The following is a 26,666-nucleotide window of genomic DNA, read 5'->3' on the forward strand; positions in this document are numbered from 1 at the left end:
ACTGGTTTTGATTAACATAGCTCGAAGAACCGAACTAGTTCATGTTACTAAGCCGATCATCGATCGAACAACTCCTATTTTCTTCCCTCAACAATTACACTTTAGCTTGGGGACTATAAATGCCAAATAACAAGAACTTCTTTTCGTACAGAATTTGTTAAATATCGCATCTCTACAGCCTCGTCAATACAGCCTATAATATCGATATCAACCAATACATCGAATAACATCGCCGCGAGTATATCGATACCCGATGCGATGTTTTCTGCTGCACCACTAGCAGCGAACGTTACCAAAACAAATTCCGAATCCGAATCGGACGGTCATCAAGCGCGCTACTCGTGTTTTTTGCTGCTCCCCCAAGGAATTCCGGAACCGAAGAGATCGGCGACGGCGCGAACTCACTGAACTGAAGTACATATTTTTTTGTGAACACCAACTGGATGGTTGGATTATCGTCGTTAATTAGTTTCAATTAGGCGAAAATAAGAAAATAAGCAAAGGAGTCCAAACGCTTGCAACAACAAGAAATGAAAAGAAGCAGCACCAACTGTGAGCAGTGATCGTGTGCGCTTGTGTTCGTCCCCCATGTGTGTGCGTGTGTTTGAGCTGGAATGGAATGCAGTTACGAAAAAAGTAAATAAATAATTGAGAGCGCGCCCGCGCTCTCCCGCTCTCTCTATCCCCTGCGCGCGTGTGTATGCGAGTTGTCTCGGTGTGTGCCTCTGCGCCCGTCAGCGTGTGCCTGTGTGTGTGCGTGTGTGTGTGTGCGGGTCGGTCTCCATTATCGCCGGAGCAAAAGAAACGGAATTGAAATGTCTTTGCTAATGTAAACAGCGCAAAGAGAAACCCCCCGAAAAAAGAAGCAAACGTAGATAGCAATAGCGAAAAGAAAGAAAAGGCGCGCGTCGGGTGAAAAATCCAGCAACAACGACGTTTTCTCAGACTACACAAGTACACAGCGAGAAACAAAGCCAAAATGCCGAATCTGCAACAAACCGCATCGCAATCGCAGCATCATCTGCATCCCCACCACCTGCGACCCCAACAACAGCAACAACAACAACATCATCATCAACAACAGCGGCAGCAGCAACAACACACGCATCATCAGCAGCAGCAACAACACCACAGCGACTTCCCACTTCCCGATGGCTGGGATATCGCCAAGGATTTCGATGGCAAGACCTACTACATAGATCATATCAACAAGAAGACCACCTGGCTGGATCCCAGAGATTGGTAAGTGTTCTGAAAAGGTCAATTAAAGAAATGGAATCTGAAATATAGTTATAAGATAGTTACATTTGGAAAGTTAGTTTAAACTACTAGAACAGTTATCAGAAATGAGCCATACATAACGACTCTTTCAGTGATCAAACCAACATATTGTGTTTTTTAATAAGTTATAGATGCTTTGAAACCTTAAATAATATAATATACCCAAAAAGTAAACTATCAAGAGTGCTTATAAACTCCAATTGCTGCTTAATGGCTAATCAGTGAAGCAGAGAACTCATTGAGATTCAAATTAAAATAGAATCGAATTCTTTGCCAGTTGTAAGTTGCTTAAGAAGGCATAAAACGCAGGTGAGAGATCAGCAGTTCACTCATTCAGGAAGCTCCGGCCAACAAGCTGAAAAAAAAAACCCATATAAATTCCGATTCCGAAGCGCTCTTGAACCGGAAAGAAAAGGTGCGTGCTGCAGCTGTGTGTGTAAAGGAATGCGATCGGCGGAGGCGAAAAGAAGCAAAAAAAAAAGAGAAATAAAAGGAAAATAAAATAAAGAGGCAGCAGCAAAATAAATTACATATTTTAAACAAGGCAGCAGCGGCAACAGGCAAAACAAAACGCAACGGAACGGGGGAAAAACTTGGAGTAAACATTCCGATGCGATGATTAAGACTCCGAATATAACTGAACTGAACTGAGAGTGGCAACAAACAAAAAATGGATTGTAAAGCCAGGGAAATACAACAACAACAATTCGAGTGAGAGAGAGCAAAAGTTAAATAAAGCTCGGCGAATGATCTGTAAAGTAAAAGGAAAACAAAAGCAACAAACTCATACGTAATGAGTGCGAGAGAGCCAAAGGAGAGCGAGCGAGAGCGCTGGCGATCAGGCCATGTATCTCATAGATACATTTTAGTTTGCCGTTCGCTCACATTTTTTGTCTTCCATCTCGCTCGCGCCCCTCGCTGCCGCCCCACTCGCCATCTCTGTCTGTCGCTTTGCCCATAAACAATTGCAAAATGTACGTAGGAATTTTTGCAGTTTCGAAATAATTGATTTCTGAAATTCTTCGCCCTCTCTTTCGCTGAGTTCAATCTTTCGCTTTGCACAGATAGAGAAAAGAGCAGTGTTAGATGGATTTTGTATCTTCAATTGCTCGATACCAATATGCTTATAGCCTTTCTGCAGTTGTGCTGAATTTCTTTGACATTTGCCACACTCTTTAATTTCAATATCAGGTTGCAAGTGATTCATTAAGCCACTAAAGCTTGGATATTCATTTTTTACAGTGCATTTCTCTCTGTGTACGCCTTATTGTTTCAGTTCGTTTGGGGCTGTGTGCGCTTCACGCTTTCAATTAACACAAACATTCCCTTTGTTTGTTTCAAATTGCATGGACATTGTTGAAAATGTTTCACTGAATTAAGCGTTGTGGAATTTCAGCATTTCACCCTTTGAAATTGAAACGAAACATCTGCGCATTTGCTAGGGTTATGCATCAAGTAGATTATAAATGCACACATGTCGTTCAAATGTCTGCCAGTGGGCACAAAAAGACGGCGATCTATGAGGTTTCGATTTCGGGGCTATAGAAATTTATAGTTTAAACTACCTTGCTATAACTATCTGAAATCCCAATTATATCTTAAAGAAATCTACAATAGAATGTAATAAATCATAACACAATTTTAAACGTTATATCTTGTGGTATCTTTTGGATACATCTGTGAAATATTTCTTCAAATTTTGGTAACAACACCATATTTTTCCAACATAGTTTCACCATTTCTATTGACCAAACAAAACTATTTAATGCTGTATTCACCCCTTATTGGTATTTTGCCCAGTCGCGCATATTTTGTATCCAAATCATCTACGCTTTTTGGCCCCCCCCTGCGGCTGTCTATCGATCCCCCGCCTCCAACGCGCGTTTCTATTGAATTTTCAAAATTGCTGCCGGTAGCGCGCAAAAATTCCAATAAACCATAAATAAATTTCTACAATAAAGCGAAGCGAGCCAGGCCTCGGGCGGCCTTTAAAGGCCTCGCCACGTTTCGAGCACAGCCAACAGAAATCACAGAAAAAATAAATATCTATTCCAATATTGAAGTATGCAAGGCCGAATTATCGATACCCTTGAAATATTTTACCGATAATTGCTTGGGCCGGCTTTGACGCATGTTTTCTAAGGTTTTCTAAAATTAAATAAACATGTTTGCAATAGTTTTACACAAGATTCTGTTTTTAATGTCTATAATGTTCCGAATCTGTTTAAGTTTAATCATTATCATCATTAGATCTTGTAAGACTCAATCAAATAATTAGATGACTTTTGTCTGTAAGCTAATAAAATGAATGTTCAATCCCGTGCATTTTCAAATTCGCAGCGTATTTAAATTAAGAAAATGTTTCACTTGTTCGTGCAGCATTTCGACGGGCGGTATTTTTTGTGATTTTCGTTGCTGTTGGCTCTCTTTTGTTTTTTGTATAAACAAAAGTTAACAACGACTTGACTTGGCCATGCGATTTGGCATTTTTTCGACGCCCGTCTTCTTCTTTCGTTGCTCATATTTTTTCGCAAGTTTTTGTGTATTTTTTTTTACCAATTGTTTAGCCACAAACAAGGCGGCGACATAGTGGAATATTTTTCGTGTGCGTTTTTAGACAGAAAACGTGTTTGGTGACAGTATTTCGATCTATTCATAGGAGCTACAAATAAAAGAAATAACCAAAAAAGCACAGGGGAAAAAATCAAAGTATAAAATAGCAACAAAATCGCTTGGCTACCAGAGTTGGGATAGTGACTCGAACTCGTTTGTTTTACATAAACTCAAATCGCCGCCAAAAAGGCCTAGCGAAAGCGGTTAACGATCGCTGTCATAAGTCGGACAGAGTGGCGCCAGCGGCGGGGGCTGTACTTGAGTATCTGCATCCGATCGGTAGCACAGAAAAAGATATAAAAAAGCAATAGATGCACCGCAAGAAACGGGCATTTGCTTAATAGAGCGGAATTTCCGATGAAGTGCTGGGGATAAATGCATTGAAAGCATCTAATAAATGAGTCAGTTCATTGGAATCTCTTAACATATTAACTATTTCTCGCTGTGTACTGAACTGCCAACCAGATTGTTGCGTTCTAATTCCACCTGTGGCATTTTAATTCGAGAGCGGACAATCGAGCGGTTGGTTCGATTTCGATGGATCGCCGGATGGCCGGATTGCTGGAACGGCCAATTGCATAAAGAACGCAAATCGGGCGATCGAAACAAGAGCTGCAAAATGGAGGAGCGGCGTGCATGCGTGTGCTGCCAGGCATTATGCATTAGATGTGGCGATTTCTATCCGACTCAAAACGAGCTAAAAAAATTTGCATAAAATTCAATTTGGCTTTTGCGGCGAAAGATGCCAGCACATGCATACGCGTATGTATAAAGATACATGCATATATAAGTATAACTATCTGTAAATATATATAGATATATATATATACATGTATATATGTATATCTGCGCTGGTCTGTACGTGTATAGCAACTTGGAAAGCTGCAAAACGGCATTTTTCATTTAATAAATTGCACAAGGCAATGCAGCAACAACAGCGGCAGCAAGAAAAGTGGAAAGAATGCAGATGCAATTGCCGTTTGCTGCTGCTGCACCTACAGTGATAAATGCCACAAAAACAATGTCAAAAGATTGCAAAACAGTTTTTATTGCACACAAACTGATTCAAATGTACAAGTAGGCAAGCGAAAAGATAGATGAAATGTTTCAATGAATACACTAATATTTCAGTAACTTTATTGTAGCAACATTGTACATTCATTGCAACAGCAGTGGCACTTAGGCAATAACCACTGTACGCGGACAACAGATGCAGATACACAGCAGCGTCAACAGCAGCAACAACAACATGCTGCATGCATTGCATTTGTGCAACAAGTATTTCCACTTAACAACAGCAACAACAGGCAAGATGAAATTGTTGTTGCTGCTGTTGCAGTTGCTGCTGCTGCTGCGACTGCTGCTGCTCCCTGCTGCAGTCGAAGTTGAAGCCGTGATTACAATTTGATTACGCGCATGAATGCAACGCGCGGCTTTGCCAGCAGCAACATTTTCTAGTTTGCTTGCTGTACGCGGCCCAAAGCGTTAAAAAATATTTTCTTTTGCACTTGCGATCAGCGGCAGCAGCATTTGCAGCACTTGCAGCACCAGCAACTGCAACAGCGACACTCGTTGGCCAAAGATAGGCACATGGGTACATAATGTATCTGACAGATACATAAGCGAACTTTAGTCGCTCCTCGCAGCACCGCATGTTTTGTCCATTTAAGCGTCTGTTTTTCCACCAGAGCCGCAACTCGCTGCAACTTGCCACCAACTGCCATCTAAAAAGTGGCAACAACTTCCAGCCAACGACAACAACTTGCCAGCAACAACAACCACGATAACGCGACGGATCTGCAACGACTTTTCCTGTCTAGCACTTGTTGCATGTCAGCGGCGACGTTCTTCAGCAATCAACACTTGTGATTTTTATCAAGCATAATGATTTCCTTTTCAACATGTGCTAATTAAGAGGGTTGCAGGGAAAAGCGGAAAAACAAGCCAAGGGTTCGCCACTTTGCAGACAGAAATAAAGTATACAATTTGCAGTCTCCAAAAAAAGTATCCATTATTACTAAAAGTCCAGTAAGAAGTACATATGTATATGTATCTGTACATACATCTAAATAAGGAAAATAAAACATATATTTATAAAATATATTTATTCATCCATACGTATATGTTAATTGATGCCAATAAGTTTTTAGGACAAACGATGCTTTTGCTTACCTCACTAAACCCACTAAAGCGAACCCACTGAGCAACTCACTTGATAATTCTCTCGGTGTATCGCACCTTAGGCCCTGTGATTGTGACTCGGACTAGCCCCCTATTTTTTGCCATTTTTTTCCCGTGAATCTCCAAGTGGCCAGCATATCGATTTATAATAATTCAGCTGTCATTCGCGCAGCTGAACAATTTTTCACTTACAGAAACTGCAGACGTGAGCAGAAAATTAAGTTACTCTACGCCCGGCGATTGTTGGCGATTTTTCAGTTTTTAAGGTTTTTTCGTTTGTATTTTTTTTTTGTTTTGCTTGTTGTTGTGTCGAGGAGGAGACGTGGATAGGGCCGCGATTCTGGTGGCTCTTTGGTCTGGTTATTACTGGCCGAGGTTGTGGCTCGGAATTGGGATTCCGATTTGGATTTGGATTTGTCTGTGGCTTTGGCTTTGGATTTCGAGCTGGCTGCCTGCACGCGCGATCCGCAGGCATTTCGCTTATAGTATCTTTTTAGTTATTTTTTCGTCGGTTTTTGTTTTTATTCGCTAATTTTGTTTCTGCACTCGTCTGCATGCCGATCCGATCGTCGTCGTCTGGTCGGATTTTTGCCATATGCTGAGCTGGCTCTTGACGGATCGTGATGTATGCACATATATATATGTATATACATATTTATTCCGTAGTCCGAACGAAAAATCAGTGCAAAGGTAGCAATTTTCCTCCATGTACGAGTACCAGTGCATGCGGCTATGAAAAATAATAAAGCAAGTGAAATGAAACGAAACGAAATTAAAATACAAGCCCAGGAATGTGCACACTCGAGATAAATTGCTTTGAGTTACATTTTCAGGTTATGTTGTACGAAATATTTATATATCTTATAACTGGAATGTCCTTAAAGCAGCATATGTGTGGAATGTTTGGATTTCGAAAAACTAACAGATGCACTTTAAATATCTGAAATGGTCTGACCAAGGGCGAGCCAAGCATTTATTCCATGCCCTGAGCATATGTCTCGAATATTGCAGCTGCTCGCTCGCAGTAGATATAGATACACTTGAAGGAAGGCATACAAACTGAGAAACAGGAACGATTTCAGATGAGTGTAATCTTTAATCTGCTATTTGAAAACACTTTCCCATGAAATACCACGCTCTGGTGAAGGAGAGCCATCTCTCTTTCTCGATTTAATCGCTGGCAATTAATTGCCCTAATCAGGCACTGGACACGCTCGGTGTGGACAATGGCATTCGCTGTAATCAGCTGTTCCGAGAGCTGCCATGACTAAATACTTTATGGGCTAACCAGAAATCCAATGCACATACATAGCACACATATGTATGAGCAGCCATATAGCGTTGGGCATTCCATGGTAGGCCGGGTCTTAAAACGGGGATTTCAACTCCATTCCCGAGTCTCTGGCTCTTTTGTTGGCTGCACGAAACTTTTGTATTATTTTTCAGTAGCACTTTCCGAATGCCATTTGAGTGCGCATAACATATTCTTAAGGTCTGCCCCAAAAGGCGGCAGATGCAGATGAATCTGCGGGGGGCTATGCGATGATGAAGCGGATGGCTTCTGCGCAGGCGCACGCACATTTTGTATTCGTCGCTCATTTGGATACCCTTGTTGGGGGTATTTCAACTGTTCAGTGGCGTTATCAACAAAATAAGTAATATATCTCAATAATATGTTAGACTTAAATGGGTTAAGAATGTATAAATTGCAATAGATTTCAATATGAAATACTATTGTGATTGAAAAGTCAATCACATCTTGAGAGTATTTGCGATTCTGGGTGTTGAAGTGACTTGACTACTTCGTTTCTGATCTTGCTGCTTCTTTTTTACCCACATGTATTTTCTCTTCTTTTTTTTTGTTGCATCTTTCGGATGCGATGCAGCGAGTGCAGGAGGAGCATAATTAACATGGTGGGGAGGGGGCTGTGGCCGTGGTTGTGGCTGTGGAATGTATCTGAATCGGTAACTGTGTATCTCGTAGGTGTTCAAGTTGTTTGCTGCTGTTCGTTCAACTGTGGAATTTCGTTTTGTTGTCGAATTTATGGCCTAATGAAGTGATAAGGCAGGCAGAACGGGAGCGTGTTGGTGGGAAAGAGAGGGGCAGCGTGATTCGTGATTCGGTTGGCCATATGGACTTTAGCTGTATATCGGCATTCCTGGGATGCCACTTAAAAATGTATCTGTATCTGTATGTCTGGCTGTATCTTTTGCGAAGTATCTTTGGGTTGCTGCTGTTGTTTTTTTTTTTTTTTTTGGTGTTGTTTTGTGTGCTGCGTGCGCTGTCATAATGTTTACCACAGCGCATAATTCATTCGCTCGTTTGCCCGATTCTTTTTGTTCGACTCGGCGCATTCTTGGGATACTTCAGCTGGAATTTATTGGTTTGTGGGTCAGGGCAAAAGAGCTCACCGATATGCAATCGCATTCTGACGCCGCTCGAAGGAATGTGAGCGAAATAATACACACACATATACATTTTGTTTCTTGTCGCAAATCCCAATTTTGTGCTGCTGTTGCTGTGCGGTAAAACATACATACACAAGTGTATCTTTGTCACACGCCCATCTCTAGTTTACTATATCTACTGATGCAAGTACTGGTGGCACATAGGATGCACATTGCACATTGCACATGAGGCATGGGACATGGGATATGGCCTGGCCAACAAAAACCGGCTCAAAAGAGCGGAATGGCGCGATTTAAGTCGGCTGCTGAGTGCGCGAGAGCGTTGAAAAATGTTGATTAAACTGCTTAAATGCGCAAAGCTGACATTCATGTCAAAGCAACTGACTTTGACTCCTGCTCTCGCAACTTGCAACTTGCATTGCCTGCCCCGGCAAAATATGTACATAAATAAGAACATTTTTATTGGCTGCATGTTGCTGCGGCATGGCAGCAAATGCAACAGCAACGCAGCAACAGCAACAGCACAGCAGCAGCAGCAGAAAATGTTGCCAAGCGCCTGGAATGTTTGCCAAATACAAAAAGCAGGGCGTAGCTTACATAGATACATACGTACACAGAACAAAAAACTTGGCACTAAACGGATTAGGTAATCATTTATTATCTGTCATTAAGTATTTGATCGAATTCAGTTTTAAAACTTTAATAAATATTTGCAAACGCAACAACTAAGTTTCTTAAGATTAAAGTCACGTTTTGCATACATATACGTATGGCTTGAGTTGTTTACATTTTTGTTCCCAGTGTACGCGTGCAATGCTTTTTTGATACATACATTCGTAGTAGCTTTGGCATTTAAGGCAATGCGCGCATTGCTTTAATAAATGCATGCACACTCAAACACACAAACACAAGCAAATTGCATTCAATTGGTGCCGCTGCCGCAGTTGTGAGTTCACAGCAACTTTGAAATATTTTCCAACAGCAACAACTATCGCCGCAGCCTATTTCCAAGCACAAAATGCATTTACCCCGCTCCGCGGCCCCCTCGCATTCACAGCAAACCCCAGCCCCAACCCACCGACTTGCCAACCCAACGCCCCCTCGACCGCCTCCCCCCGCCCATTTCGATCGTTCGTTCAACTAGCGACGGGGACGGCAACTGCAACTGCGACGACGACATTGCTGCATAGTTGTTTGTCGCTCTTGCTGCATGTACACTGCAAAAAAGAAAGTAAATTGTGGGGATTTTTAAAAGAAATGCTCCGTATGTCTATAGCATATCGGAGCTTAATATTTAGTTTTTACAATCATTTATATATAATTCATGGAAACGAAACTTAAACTTTAGTCAATCCAAGTTTGGATTTCTATATAACGGTCGCAAAAAAAATTAATAAAAAATATTTTTAACATTTTCTTAACGTTTTGTTATACTCTCTCAACCAGTTTTTTCAGTGTAATGTTGCTAGTGCTGTGCTCGCTGTTGTTGTTGCTGGGATTGCCCCCCAGCGCAGCTCTCTTTCGCTCTCTCTAGCTGCCTTTCTCCCTCCCTCTCCCACTCGCGGCGATCGCAACCATCTTGTGTTGCTGTTGTTGGTATCTTTTCATGTTCTGCTTTCCGTGCTCCTTCGCACACATTGCTGTTGCTCTCTCGCCGTGTTGTTGCTGTTACTGTTGTTGTTGTTTCATAGCGTAAATAGCAAAGTTGCCCGTACAATTTTAGAAGAACTTGTCAAAACCGCATTCCTGAGCCGCTGCTATCTCGCTCGCTCTCATCCGAATGCTCCCCAACTCGCTCCTTCTCTTTCTCCCTCTCCCTCTCTCCCGCTTTGCTGGAGGCAACATCGGAGCAGCAGCAGCAACAACAACAACGACAAGCATTGCAACTGCAACGAGTTATTTATGCATGTTTGTTTATTTGTTTGCCTCGCAGTAAATGATCACATACACGCATTCCTAGATACACACATTCGCATTTGTGTGTGTGTGTGAGTGTGCGCGCATCTGCTGCCGCTAATAAATATTTTGTACAATTTGTATTTTGTCGCTGCCAAGAACAACAAGAATATCTAAATTGGCTTATATAATGCCAACTGCCAACAGCTCAAAATACATACATACATACATATGTATCTATATAAGCACCGCATTTTTTCGTGTTTTTCCTTATTGGACTTGAAACACGCGCCAGAATTCGATAAGTATCTTTTAATAACATTATGCAAATGTATCCGAAAGATGGCCAAAACTTGTTGGCAGCTGCTGTAAAATGTGTTTTGCAGAACTGAAATATGTTTTTAACTTCAATATCACTGCTTAATAAAAGTATTTACACATTCGACTTTTTAGCTGAAACAAAAAAAGAATTTCAGAATTCTATACAATCGTTTAAAAAACAACTTTTCGCATATTTTAAACTCTAAACTAATACCTAAGAGTCCAGTAAACTGTTAGGGAATAATACTGTCCAATTTCGGAATAACCAATTATTTAACTTATCTTTATGACTCGACCCTGACCGCCATATTTTTGTACACAGCAACATTAGAACGCAAAGCCGCAAATCGACCCACAAAAACGAGAAAATACGAAAAATTCTTTAATCAATAAAAGCCAATCGGTTATGACCACCCCTCCGTTTGGCCAAAAGCAACAACCAACGGACTAAAATTCCATGGTATGCCACGAGCGCTTACCATAAAATTGGAAATCTTTCAAGTTCTTTGGCCATCGGTTCGGTTTTTCGGTGAATATGAATATCTATCTGTTTGGGCGAGATAAACAAACAAACCGACCGCATCGAAAATATGCCAGAAAAAGATATTTTGGAATTTTGGCTTCGAACGGATTTATATAGAAATTATTGTTATAGCACATTAAGCAGAAATATGAAGAGGCGAGACGTTGAGAAGAAGAAGATGATGGTGCGTGCATACATACATAATTTAATTTAAATTTAATGGCCCGGCGTCAAAAATAACAGCGAACAACAAATTTGGATACATTTTTGCATACTCGCAAACAGAAAGAAATTCCACACTAAGGCAACAAAAGCATATTTGTTTATAAAACAAAAGGCGAAATAAGATGGCATACAAAAAGAAGGCAACAAAACTAAATACGCCAAATAACAGAAATGTTAATTGGCCCATTTGACATGCGGCATTTTTTTTTCGCCTTCGAGCCAGCTTTCATTCCGCTCATTATTATTATTATTTGTAGACAACGTTGAAAAGTATTTGTTAATGCTGCTGCTGCTTTTGTTGTTGTTGCCGCACGGCATGTAAGGCAAAAACAAAAGTGTAGAAAAATAATGAATAAATATTTGAAATTATTTTGGCCAAGATGTGAATTCCCAAACTGTCTGCAGAAACCAGCAAAAGTACTATATGTATTTTTAGAAATACATATTTCTTTCGAGTATTTTCGTGCGGCAAAATTGCCAAAATGTCTGCGAAAAACGAATCGAATCCATAGGTGAAAATCTAACCCACATATGTTGCTGCTTATTATGTATGAAATACTTCCTTTTTATATTAATCCATTAGATACATTTGTTGATCTTGGCCATGCGATTGTTGCTTTCATAATTTTCCAAGGAAACATTTGAGTTTCTGTTGAATTGAACATATGTACATGCAATTTGTGTATCGCCAAAGTGTCTGCCAAATGCAAACCGAATTCTCTTGCCAAATTATGTATACTCGCACAAAATAAATTGCTATAGCCAGTGATATTGTCTTCAAAAGAATTTATTCAGTAGACTGCAATTATGAAATATGCATGCTAATCCGTAAAACGAAATGCTATATATTTACTTGATCTTGACAAGAGTATTCCTTTGTTGACTTCGCTCCCACAATTAAAAGGGTGGAGGGCACTACTGCCATTTTTGCCATGGAAATGTATGTACGAAATTCCCAGCAAAAGCCTGCCCCCACTCCAGATACAGATACAGATATGTAAGTAAAGTAAGTAAGTGCATATGCTTATGCATATATTCCCAGTATTCTGGGTTCAATTCGAACACACACGACCCCATGTCTCTGGAATGCGGGGCCCCAACACAATGGAATGGCATGGTGTATCGTACGGAATGGAATGAAATGAAATGGTATAGGGGTGATGCGGGGATAGGGGATGGGGGCTATGGGGTTGGGGGCTAGGGAACTTCCCCACTGCGCTGCTGCATTATTGCGGGCTAAATTCTATCAGATACGATATAGCCGCGAGTATGACGATCGGGCGAATATAATTTCGAGGCGGAGACGTTGACGTCGTTCTCGCGTTTTGCGTTCGCATTCACGTTTTGCAGTCGGATTTTCGCCTTATTTTTCAATATAATCGAGTTTTCTCTGTGTGTGTGTATCTGTATAGGACAGTAGTGCTCAAAATATTAAGTTTAGAACACACATTTCGAATGTTGGGATGTTTGGGATGTGGGCTTATTATAGATATAATTGACATACCTCAACTTTTGCCATGCATCTTTTTTGAGTGTTGATAGATAGTTGTGGCAAATCAAAAGTTCTATTATTCTGAACTTGTCTGTAATATTTATATATGCTTATGGGCTATAGCCATACAAGCATACATATGCGATCTCGCCTCGCTTGGCGCACAGTCGCTTGGCTGCTCTGGTATGTGAAGGTCGCAACAGTTGTTTTGTTAATGACAGAGTACAACCGCGATCGAGGGGCCAACAACTACTACTACTGCTCACTGCTCACACATAAGAAATAGCAAACACGAGATGGCTTACGGCTATTAGCCAAGCAAACGTAAACTTAGCTCTGCAGTTGCATTCATCTTCAAAAAAAAAACAAAAAAATGAAATAACGAGTAAAAACAAAGTGGCACCCAAGTACGAGTATCTCCATCTTGGGGTTCTTGGCCATGCATCTACACACTTTGGCGATTCCCGGAACCAACTAATGTCAAGAAAAATGCACAGGTGGACACTTTGAAGTCTGAACAGTTGACCAAAAACAAAAAGCGAAAAGAATGCGAAAGCCAAAATCCAAAGCTAAACAAACTTTGCATTTGTTCTTGACGCTGCCCCAAGGTTTCCAACACACTCACAAAATTAGTAGGAATTTTTGTGCATATATGTATATGTAGTAAGTTAGGATCGGTTGGAAACATTTTGGCATGATGTTGTACCATGTGGGCGAGAGAAATGTTTCCGAGTTGTCGTGTCGAATTTAAATCTTTTATAATGCGCATACCAAGAATTTTTGTTGACGTATTGAATACCGTTTTGCATATTTCCCAAAAGCCACACGAAAATCGAAATTTAAAATGCTTTCACAGCGTTACAAAATGGATTTATACATTTTTTTTTTACAGTAAGGAACGAAAATGTATGGCTGTCACACGTTTTAGCCAATTGAGTTGATTAAAACCCCATGATGGCGTAATTTTGTAAATAGCACACTTCATTCATTGGATTCTGATTCACCAACCAATTTGGTTATCATTTGTATTGATTTAATCTTTTTATTAGGCAATAAATACACCTTGATGGAAAAGTTTAATCTTCGTTAACGAAAGTAAAGAATTTCAAGGTACTGATAGATAGGTAAATTAGAATTTGATAACTGGCCTACTTGATAACTGAGAGTATCTATCGGTCTAAAGTAGAGTATACATATAATTTCGCTGGCAGAGATCGTCAGTCAACTGTGCCCCTTATAAATTATGCATTTGGAATAATTCTGTGAATTTGTATCTGCCATTTAGCTTTCGAATTTTTTGGCAATTACAGTGGACGCAAATAGAATGCGGACCTCGCACAATCAGAGACGCAATCGCAATGGCAAAAGCAAACGCAAACGCCCGTCAACAGGTCATTAAAAATCATAAATTTCAATTTAAGTTTATTTTGCTTCGGCTTTGGCTTTGGATTTTGGATTTTGCCATGAGCGGCCAAAGTGGGCGCCTCTTTGCATACGTTTACTTGGCTGTCTGTTTGTTTATATGTCCATGTATAAATTCTATGAATTTTTTAATAGTTCATTTGTATGCAGTCGGCGTGCTCATGGCGCAAAAATTTATTTCAATTGTTCACTTTGGAATTTATGGCAGACATTTTGTGATTTCGAAATGTGAAAGACGAAGAGTCAAAAGTATTTTCTTTTTGTATTTTCTGAGAGCTTTGAAGATGGATAAGTTCTTCTCGGCCGTCATGTTTTTTTTGTATTTGTATTTCATTCCTTCGATGTGACTAATGTGAGATCGGCCCACGCAACTCGGAATCGAATTGAATGGGGCCCTGTGGTCTGAGGGTCTCCGGATTCCCAAGTCCGTAATTGACACCCACTTGCCGGGCCGAGTGGGTTGTAAGATATGTGGGGCGCAAAAGCCCCGAAATCCGTCTATCCCATTGGCCAGATTTGTAGAACACTTTCCTATAGAGATAGGCTGTCCCCAAAAGAAATAGAAAAACCTTCGTCTTATCTTGACTTAACACATGCGCAGTTCATTGACATTTTCTCTGGTATTTCTTGAGTGTGTGTGTGTGTGTGGGGGTTTTGAAATATTTAAAATATTCATAGAGACGCCTCGTAAAATGCATTTGATAAGCTTCACGCAAATCGGGGACAGGGCATTAAAGTCTTTTTCCGCTTTTTATCGCGCCGGAAGGAAGTGGAAGTGTGAGATAGACGAGATGCGAACCGGAAATGCAGCTAATATACACCACTTTTCCATCCACAAGATCCACTGCGAAGACCACTTGAATGGGATCTGGTTAAATGAAAAGGTGAAGCACGGCAACGGCAAAGGCAAATACGACAACAACGAACACCGAACAACGAGCACCGCGATAAGATAAAACGATGTACGACCTTTATAGCGTAATTTGATTAAGCTCGAAAATATTTGTGAACAGATAATGGAACTGAGTCGAGTTGTCGCCAGAAGCGGGGCAAATAATTTAACAGTAAATAATGCGAGTGATTATAATTAAACATTGTTTTTCACAATGAATCTTCGCTGAAGCATCTGTGAGATAGCGATCATGAGTTTTGATTCGCCGTGTGTGTACCTTGCACTATAAATAGTTCTGGCTGCCCTTACTTTCATAGTTACCCACTTCAAGGTATTAGGTATTTGTTTTTTTTAGAAGCAATCTGGGTGTAAACTTGAGGAAAGATTAGATGAGATATTCTTAGATATACCATCCTGACACGCCCATTTAAAGTCACAAACCCTTGAGTTATTTTAGATTAGATACACTTTGCTTATATTCATTCAATCATTCAGTTTTAAAACGAGTTTTGACTTAATTTATCCAAACCCTAATGTGCTTCCCTTATTAACTGACCTTCGATAATGAAATCATCAATATAATTGCTCAATAAATTATGTTATTGGGCGTTTACTTATCATATATTCATATTGCAAGTATTATTACTTTGATAGGTGCCTTTAAAGTGACGCGCACTAACCTAATTATTGGATTGTTATTCCTTCCAACCTTTGAGTGTTTTTTTTTATCTTTTGCTGAATCACAAACAATTTACAGCCGACCAATAAAACTATTTCACAAGAGGCAGCAAATGGCGGATTTTTGGTTCCTCATTCCTTGCAGAGCATAAAGCATTATAAAATTAAACGTATAGTATTTCTGAGATAGGTATGTCAAGGTGATGTTTGCTGTCAGCTCGGTCGGTCGGTCGGTCAAATTGGGTTATAACGTGAAGATTATATGATTCTTGCATACATCAAGTCGACATTAATTTCCCAAACCACTTGGAGCCAAGCTCGAATATAAACCGGAACACTTGCGGCTCCACCACTTGCGTGTTCGATGTCTCAGTTCCGCCAAAGCGAAATAATTGAAATAGAGTAAATCCGACAACGGGGCTACGTGACTCGCTTGCGAAGTGGTCCAAGTCCGAGTTGGGCCTATTTTTTCGCTCGTCTGCCCAATATTATGCTTATTTCGGACATGATCATTTGATACCCATACCCATGGCATTCGAGACTGGCTTGATTGACGCAGGCCTCGATTTGAATTGCTAAATGATCTGATGGGTATGGGGCTCGAGCTCGGGCACTCAATGAATGGCCGGCTAATTTGTGAGATTCTCCCCGAAGTGAATTCATTAAGAGCTATTTTTAAAGAAATCAATTTGGAAAAGAATTTAAATTGACGGGGGCTTTCCGATTGAATCGAGCAGATACGAACTCAAACCTACAATGCATGGGCTTAGGTTCAAGAATTTCGATACGGAACTTGAATTGCGAACCTTAAAGGTGAGATAAGATAAAAAGCCATTAGGAAGAAAATATTGAGTTAAAAGATCATTACTTCTGGCATTAAAGAGTGAAGTACATAAGTGATGGTAAATGTTTCCCCGATGATGTGTGCACTTAAGATAGACGTATGTTGAATAGATAGAATATTTTTATAACTAACTCAGATGGCGAACTTAAAAACTGAGCTGAGTACTACACTATGATAACACTAAAAGGCCATCATAAAGTTTTGCAGATTAAAGCAATTGACTAATCTGGTACCGGATTTGCTAAGCACTATGTTATGTTTAAATCGTATAATGAAATGATTTTTGATATGCTGTTTATTGGTCATCAAATGGTCGACTCTGTGCGAGTAGACCATTTCTTACTGGTTATGGCCGCGAATTAGCATAAAACCCGACGTGAACAGTTAAATAATATGCTTGATGTGTGCTGTGCTTCGAGGTGTGTGTATGTGGTGTATGTGGTGTCTGTGGTGTCTGCGAGCAGTTAACTTAAGTGCTGCCTAATGACAACTTTTGCTGGCCACTCGCCATCGCCATCGGTACTCCATCGTCTTCGTTGTAGTTGTGCCCGTTACTCGTGGAGTAGAAGGGTATGCTAGATTCGTTGATCAGTATGTAACAGTATGAAGGAAGCTTTTTCGACTCCATAAAGTTTATATATTCCTGGATTCGGTATCCAAAACAACATCCAAAAGCTGTGGGCACTACCACTAGCCCAGTAATGGGTATCTGATAGTCGATGAACTTGGCTGCTCTTGTTTTGTATTTTATTTCCTTTTTTTATTTACCCCTCGAATGCGGCATGCCTTGCCCATGTTTCAGTCATATTGTGACAACGAAATTCATGCTGAAATATTTTTGGTCTGAAACTTGTTTTTCCTCATATTTCCCCCACCTCTTTGTCATTTTATTTTTACTGTTTTTCTTTTTTTTTTAAGCGCGAATTTATTACAGCGCTTGGTCGAAGCTACGTCGCCGCGCCATAAATATTTTGTTTACAATATAATTTAATTTATGCAGATTTCTTGTCCGCTCTTTCGGCGGATACGATTGTGGGCGCACAGGAGCGGCCAAGAAAATAGGTTCCTCTCATAAGGCATAAGCACAACAAGTAAGATGTCTTTTAAGTATCTTAAAATACATATTTTGTTACAACACCATTTAGAGACTGTAAAAGTTTAAGTTTAATATTTTTTTTTTTTTGTTCATTGTAAAAGTTTATATTTAATATTTATTTTAAAAATCCCAAGTGCCCAAATCTTACCCAAAACTGTTCGTGCATGCCACACATGCATATCAAAGCCATCTTAACGTTGAATGTGGGCTATATAGTGAGTTTCGAGTTAACTGCTAAAAGGCCAACAAGTCGTTAGTCGCTCGTTAGCTGCCTTCCTCGTTTTTCTGCCAGCATCTGCAAAAGTGCCAATGAAGCCCTATTACTTGGTAACCTGTGCCACGCCCACTCGCCTCGCTTTCCATTGATTTTTTGCCTTTGAATTTGTTGGCAAGGGAAGAAGTGTTCTGTTCGGGGTGCGACTGTGATGTCTCTGAGGTCAAGCGCTAATGGAAAGCCCATAAAAATTGCATTCGATTTTCGTATTGAGTTAATTAAAGACCGCCATAAAGAACGGCAGCCGTTTACCGAATTTAATTGCCACACATGACACCTGTCCGCTGAAAAACGAGGAGCTTCTGATTTAAATGACAGGCTAAGAAGTTCTCAAAGGTTCGGGGAATTTTATGTTTCCCAATGAGCTGTCTTTCGTCTGTAGAGATAGTAACATTATCTGTTGCCGGGATTTGCATTTCAAAACTAAGACCATAAGAGCTAATTATATAAAGGCTCGGAAGGTGCGAGACATAGTCAACTGGATGTTGTACCATTTCAAACATCATTCTGTTTTCATTAGGAAGTACTTTACTTTATTTATACAACAAATTTCAACTGAAGTAATGCAAGCTGGCTAACTGTGCCGTTTACCTAACTTGGCTTGCAAGCTGGCTAAAAAATAAATACAAAATTTTGTTGATTTGAAATTATGAAACCGCCGTGTGTTGTTGACATCGACGAGGGGCCAGAAAACAAAAAAAAAATCCACGACGACATCAAATCCACATCACATCAAACGTCGCCAAGTCAAAGTCATGCATTTTTCAGCATTTTCGCTGGCGATTGTCTTTGGCGATCGTGAGATCGCTTTTGTGTGTCAAATGTGGAGCTTTGGACCCCGGTGCACCCATACCATGGACTAGAGACTGGCACATGTCTCCGGCTGCATTTGTGTATCAGTATCAGTTTATTTATTCATGTTCGGTTGGATTTTGCCGCGTATCTATATTATATTTCTCTCCAACCCACTACTCTTTATGATTTCTGTGTCACTTGTCTTTTGTTTTGCTTTCGAGCTACGAGTGCAAAGTGGATGAACCTTGTTCCGTTTATTAAAGGCGGGCGTTTAATTCAATCAAATGCAATAAATACACAGGCATAGATGTGAATACTGCATATATATATGGCAGTAAGCTATCGCCAATGAGTTTTTAATATGAATGGGGGTTCCTGTCCAAGTGCACGTTCACATGCGGAATTTACCTTTGAAGGTATACCCTTAAACGAGGTATTATCAAATTTTTAAAGAGCATTAAATAGGCGATCTATATATTGTTTAAGTCTGTTTATTAACCGCTGCCATCTTAATTTTGTCACACATTTTTACAATAGAAAGAAACGTGACAAACCTAGATCTTTGCTAAATCTACTTATTCATATAATCATACATTTTTCAGAGTGTTTAGAACACCCATTTGCCAAGCTTTCTTCGCTTCATTCATTTCCTTCGGACGTCATAAGTGGCAATCTAAGATAATCAATCTATTAAATGGGGATTTTTAGGATGTTTGCTCAACAAATCATGCCAAATATAAACGCAGATTATGAAATCTAAAGTTAACAACCTGTTTAAACTCATTATAGAGGCGCCTTGCTCTTCAAAATTCAAAGGCAGATGTATTTGCAGGAAAATCTATGTAGTTGAGCATTAGTCAGCGGCCGTCTTCAGTTTGTTTTTGTTTGGATAGCGCGGTATTCCAGTCAATCATAAACAAAATCGATTGTTAGTCCCAGCTGCGCTAATTTTATTTTCAATTGGCTGCGTCAACACTCGATTCCAGATAAAATAGCCGAGCCGAAAAATATGTCTAAAAACGCAAACAGCAGGCAAAAGGCTCGTGGCCAGATATTCCAAGAAAATGCCAACCCATTCAGCAGACAGACATACAACTGCAATCTGAATAATCTGTAAACAAATTTATACATATATCTAAGCGGTCACACTGCGTTTTAAAACCACAAGTTAAAGAGATCCGTAAATAGAATTCTTTCATTAAATTATATTTATTTATTTTATTATATTTATTATATTTGACAGCTGATTAAAACAAACGAATCATATTCCATGTTGTTGTCAACCACTGCGTATGCGTAATTTTACTAACCACTTTGATAGGCCATCTTAAGCACTGACTTTTCATCTGTTGGAAGTTGGAAAGTTGGAAATATAGTTTTGCAAATCATAAACATTCTAAAGTAACTGCCATAAAAGACAGGTGCTTTCTTTTATTGGCAGATAACGAGTATGAATTGCAAATATATGATCTTTGATCGCAGTATATCGTTCGTTGAACTGCATGCCATAAAGCGATTTACAACGCTGAAACGCACTGCCCCCGGCTATCTATCGCATATGGCGCAGATTTATTTATCTGTATCTGTGTATATTCTGCGGGAGCCTCTTTAATGGCTGTGCGAATTCCAAAGCAATGATTAATTAACAGTTTGCCGAGGCCCTAATGAAAAACAAAAAGCCAGAGATATATGTACTGAAACACGCAATCGAGGAGACATACAGATATATAGACAGACAGATATTGTGCCCCAGTGCGTATGGTTCAACAATCAATCCATGGCGATTACCAATTATCGTTGGAATGCGAAAATGCTGTTGCCTGATATTGAAATTGAGTTTCGCAAATAAACAGAAGGAAGACGACGACGTTGTCATCGTCGTCATCGGTTTAGGAGTTTTCGTTATGGCTATGGTTATATACATTTTAGTCCGCTGGTTTTGTTTTGCTTTCTTGCCGCACTATGTATGCGAGTTATGGCCTCGATAAGATTAGACGTTTGCCAGCGGCATTTGGCAACAACAAACAGAGCGCAGACATTCCGCCGCATGGCTGCGGTAAAAATTGGTATTTCTGCGACACTCTTGGCCGTCCGCCGGAGACTGTTTTGCCCACTTTTACCCAAAATGCACACAGGAAATACCCGCTAATCTTATCGAAATTCCAAGCACTAACTGCCGTGGGAAAGCTGCGAGATATATCTTTCGGAATGTTAGCCTGTAACTCTTAGATATATTTTTTCTATAACTTGTAACTAACTGTATACTTAATAATACTCTTACAGCTACACAAAGCCGCAGACCTTCGAAGATTGTGTGGGCGATGAGCTGCCAATGGGCTGGGAGGAATCCTACGATCCGAACATCGGACCCTACTACATCAATCACCTGGCGCAGAGCACCCAGCTGGAGGATCCGCGGCAGGAGTGGAAGTCTGTCCAGGAGCAGATGCTCAGTGACTATCTGTCCGCGGCGCAGGATCAGTTGGAGAACAAGCGCGAGATGTTCGACGTTAAGCAGCAGCGACTGCTTTGGGCCCAGGAGGAGTACAATCATCTGAAATTGGCAGCCAGTCGAAGCAGTCGTAAGTACCTGTTACAATCTAATTAAACACACCTGGTGTCATGATAGTTTGATTTCGGCTTAACCAGCATTTTTGGAACTGCTCTAATCGCTTGTATCATGTTTCCAATGAATGGAAGAACATTGTTCTGAGAAGAAACAAAAACTGAAATCTATATCTTTAAATTGACATAAATCAACAAAGCACTTGATGTGCTATTATTCTGAAAACCTTATCTCTTTTTTTCTAACGTGGAACTAATATATTTTCCTTATTTTCAGTGTGCTCTTCCTCCAGTTCGATGAGTCGCCACGATCCGGAACTACTAAGAGCCGATCTGATGTTGGCGCGTGAGCGAGTCCACCAGCTGAAGCAGGAGCTAACCCACATTACCAATGATATATCCTACACGGAACGCGGCATGAACACGCTGTATTCCGTGGGCGAAAAGATCAATGCCCGGGAAAATGGATGCTACGACATCGCCGAGGTTCAGGCGATTCACGAGGAGATGCTCAAGGTGCACAAGTCGTTGGTTTCCGGGGAAAAGGTGCGCGAGGAGTTGATGCGCAGTCTGGTGCAGATCAAGAACGAGCTGGGTCGCCAGCAGATCAGCGAGGAGAACTCGGACCTAGCCTCGCCCTTCGATCGGGTGTGCGTGGCCAGTCAAACGGATCTGTGCGGATCATCAGGGGACAACCTGAACGAAGGAGCCCGTTTCGCGGAAATGGCCAAGACCACGTTGCAGTACGCCGAGTGGCGCAAGCACATCAAAAAGCTGCAGCAGCAGCTGGCCGATCATGTGGAGCGCATTGAGCCCGGCCAACTGGAGTCGGACAAGGATCGCATTCTGCTCATTCAGGAGAAGGAGAAGCTGCTGAACGACCTGAACAGCATATCGCTGAAGTCCCGTAGCGAGGAGGAGAAGCGGGTCATCCACCAGACGCGCCACAAACTAGAGGAGGACCTCAAGGAGGCCTACGAAGCGAACAACACATGCGTGGCCAATCGGCTGCGCTTCCACGAAGAGAAGCAGCTACTACTGGACAAACTGCAAGAGGCCCTGAAGTCCACCAAGTTGCTGGAGGAGCGTCTCAAGACCTTCTCCTCCGAGAGCACCTTCTCCATTAGCAGTGGCAGCAGTCTGGGCTCCTTGTCCACGGCCAGCAGTAAGAGCGCCTTGAGTTTCACCGACATATACATCGATCCCTTTGCGGTGGACTCGCCCATCGATGTGGTGGATCTGAGACGTCGCTCGCAGAGATTGTTCCAGCAGCACCAGCAACAGCGTCTGCATCCCGTGCATCCCGTCCTGCAGCAACAGCAATCCGCGGAGGTAACGCTATCGCCTAGAAGCAGCCTATCCATGGAAACGCCGCCCGCATCACCGATGAAGTACAATGCGGGAGCGGACCAGACGCCACAGGCCCTCAAAGAGGAGCCCACCTATGCCAATGCTCTGCACGCACCTCCTGCCTACACAGCTCCGCCCCCAGTTCCGATTTCCGGAGTAAGAGCACGACCCTACGATCTGGACTCCACTGTGCTGGACTGCATGATGCTGGAGGCCAAGCTGCAGAAGCTGAACATGGGTACACCGCTCAACCTGGCTGTTGCTCCCCTATCGCCCATTTCGGAGAAGCCCTCGTTGCTTGATCTACCGCAGGAGATGCTCAGCCGATCGTCCTCCACATCCAACACGCGATCCGTTTCGGCGGCGGTCAGCAATGAATCCGTTGCCGGCGATTCTGGCGTCTTCGAGGCGTCGCGTGCCCATCTGCCTCGAAAGGAGTTGGCACAAGTCCAGATTGGACTGAAGTATCTGAAACAGGAAGGAGTACTCGTCGTCTCCCTGGAGCGGGCCAACAATCTTCTGGCCCTGTGGACTGCGTCGGCGGACAACTCACAGGTGTAAGTATATTAATATTATAAATGGATCTATGGCATATACTAATTTCATCCTCGCTCACCTTCTAGTTATCTCCGTGCTGCGTTGCTGCCGAATTCACTGACCTCCATAAGGACCAAGGCACTAGGCGATTTCCAGAAGCCTGTTTTTAATGATACATTCGCCGTGCCCATCACGCTGGACAAGCTGTTGACCAAGAGCCTGCAGGTGACTGTGGTCACCATGACTGGACAAAAGGAGGAGATTATTGTAAGCATATTTAAATACTAAACTTTACTTATTATTGGGTTCTAAATATTGTACATCTTCAAAATTTAAGGGCACCGTGCAAATCAGCATGGCCGAGTTCAACCCGGAAGATTCCACATTGAAGTGGTACAACGTGCTGAGCTCCAAATTCATTCCGAGCTTTGAGTCTCTGGACATTCCCTCCACCAGCGCAGCTGCAGCGGCAGCAGCCGTTGCCGCCAGCAATGCACCAAACCCTGGCAACAACCGGGAGGAGTCGTCGGATGAGTCCACCATTACATCCTCCCAGACATCCACACTGACCAGAAACCAAGCACCCTGCATGGAGCTGCAGGAGCAAATCGCCGCCGAGTTAATGGGGCTGGGACCGCTAAACGAACCGGAGTGCAGCGACGATGACGATGATGATGAAGAGGAGGAGTTGGATGACAAGCAATTGGTCAGCGATGTTGGCCTAATGAACTGTAAGTCCAAGATATATGTTTTAATGGTCCATTTATTTAAATATTTTATTTATCATTACCAACAGCAAGCAGCATGCTGCATGCGTACCTACAGAACATGAAGCAGGAATTCGCCGACAAGGAGACGAACACAGATCGCGCCTATTTGCCGGAAAAATCCCGTGGCCAGTCCCAGCTGATGGACGACAGGCCCGTGAAGCGATCCCAGACCTTCACGCCATCCGCAGCGGTTAGCAAGAATCGCTACAACTGTCGCCTCAATCGTAGTGACTCCGACTCCGCGATGCACTGCGGCGTGGCGCCCCACACCTTCCAACGCGGCGCTGCCGAGCGACGATCCCTGCGATATCTCTCCAAGGCGCCCAAGTCAGTCACAAGTAAGCACTACAAAGAATACACATCTTATTTCAATATTTATTAATTTTATTTCATTTCTTATAGAACTGCATCATACTCACATACCCCGCACGAGTTTGGACTTGGAGCTGGATCTGCAGGCCCAGCATAGCAAACTCTACTTCCTCAATGATCAAATCGCCAAGCTGCAGAACCTCAAAGAAGTGTAAGTTTTAAAACATAGATCCAAAAGTGAAATTTATAACTAGCTCTTTATATTATTGAACAGTTTGCAGAAGGCCTGCGACAACAAGGATCCCTTGGTGGCCGCCTGGGCTATTGAGAACGAGGAGTTCCAACGTCTGGTGGCCCGTGCCGATCCTGCGAAATGCCCCGAGGAGCGCCAACTGCAGAAGTTACTGATGAAGACCGCCAAAGAGATCCACAAGCTGCGGAAGACCAAGGTGCCCAAAGGTTGTCCTGATTTGGTGTCGTTCAAGTAAGTTCTCTTTGCACATGAGCTATAAGAAACAGGTATTTTAATTTCTTATGCTTACAGGGAGAAGATCACTTTCTTCACACGCAAGGGCCTGTCGGTGCCCGAGTTGCCCAGTGAATTTACCTTGCCGGAAGCTAATCCCATCGAAGAAGAAGAAGAGGAAGAGGATGAGGATGAGTTCTACAATTCACCTGAGACGGCAATTGCCATCAACACGGCGCTGGTGGCTAGCAGCAACCGCAATAAGAATCTCAGTGAGCACCTTCATAGAGCCACCAGCGGGGCAGTGCCTAAGATACCAGCACCAGTTGTAACTCCTGCTGTTACTCCTGCTGCCGCTCCTGCTGCCACTCCTGCCGCTACTCCAGCTGCTACTCCTGCTGCCACTTCTGCTGCTACTCCTGCCGCCACTCCCGTAGTATCCCCTGCTGCCCAACCTGATGCCAAAGCAGCAGACGCTCCAATTCCAGTTGCATCTAACGATGCCGAGCAACAGCGCTTCGACTATGTGGTGGATCGCAACTACGGCGTGGAGGTGTAGCCCCTTCCACAACTCCCCATCTTCGCTGTACATTTTTGTAATTAATTTAGTATTTATTTTCACTAAGCAACAAGTATTTATGTGTATAAACAACTGATGTAACAAATATCTGTGCCTTATAGAACGTGAGAGAACGACAAGAACCATGCTAGAATGATATATCCACGCATAGCTATGCACTAGACCTAAGCCCATTATTGTAATTAGATTAGCCAAGCAGCTAAGCAGCCTAGCCCTAACTGCACCCAAAGTCAGTTGTACAAATTGACCCCCACTGATGACCATATGAAAGCAATTAAGAGATATAACCACCAACCAACCCGCCCCAAACAATTTGCCCCGCCCAATACAAAAAAAAAACCAAGAAACAAGGAATATCAAAACCATAACGTGCACATTGTGCGTTCAATGCCTTCAAATTCATATTGAAACCAACTGTATTCTTAAGACTTGAGCAAAAATTATACGAATGTTTATGAATATTTTTATACGCAGCTAGTTAGGATAGTTAAACCAAGCCACATATACACAAAACGTGAGGAGAACGTAAAATATTTATTATACTGATGGATCGATCGACGTAGCCCTCGAATCCAGTCGTTTAGCTTAGTTAGCTTGCGTTTTTGTTAAGCTCAAAACGAATTCTTATACTATAATTTTTTTTATAAAAAAATCCTATGCAAAAAAAACCAACCACACAAAAAAAGTGAATGTACCATATTAGATAATCGTCACTATGTTAACTATAAGAGCGCCCTTAAGCCCCGACAATGCCACCATTGAAAAGCGCATAAAAGTGAGAGAAAATATAAAATTAAACCTTGTTATGCTTTCCCAAGCGGACCTGTTAAAACTGTTGACTTTGAAACTGTGCCGTGGTGCACCGAGTTTGTATGAAAGGAAATGAAATGAAATGAAATTACCCACAGCTCTAGTTTAGTTTAGGTTTTACACGTGTGTGTTTTCGGCTCATTGCAAACTTTTGCTTTTGTTTATGTTTTCACTAACCAGACCCAGCCCCTTCCCACCCCAAAATGTAGCAAGTAGTATGAGTAAACTGAATGAGAGTCGCCACACATATTTTTTCAATACCGTAGTAATTTTAGTTGTAATAAATTATATGAAAGTGAACCTGTATATTGTAATTGTGCAATAAACATAAAAA

General features: G+C 41.7%; 1 protein-coding gene across 1 annotated transcript; it reads left to right on the plus strand.

Annotated features, from left to right (window-relative positions):
* Positions 1–307: 307 nt before the first annotated feature.
* LOC117142919 (protein kibra) lies at positions 308–25,885 on the plus strand. The gene is made up of 9 exons (XM_033307217.1): positions 308–1,242; positions 21,226–21,524; positions 21,785–23,414; positions 23,481–23,661; positions 23,732–24,125; positions 24,191–24,502; positions 24,567–24,687; positions 24,751–24,960; positions 25,021–25,885. Exons 1-9 carry the CDS (start codon positions 980–982, stop codon positions 25,499–25,501), a joined length of 3,891 nt encoding a protein of 1,296 aa, XP_033163108.1. The 5' UTR covers positions 308–979; the 3' UTR covers positions 25,502–25,885.
* The last annotated feature ends 781 nt before the right edge of the window (positions 25,886–26,666 follow it).

This window comes from Drosophila mauritiana, chromosome 3R (assembly GCF_004382145.1).
Source record: "Drosophila mauritiana strain mau12 chromosome 3R, ASM438214v1, whole genome shotgun sequence".
NCBI classification, from domain to species: Eukaryota; Metazoa; Arthropoda; class Insecta; order Diptera; family Drosophilidae; genus Drosophila; species Drosophila mauritiana.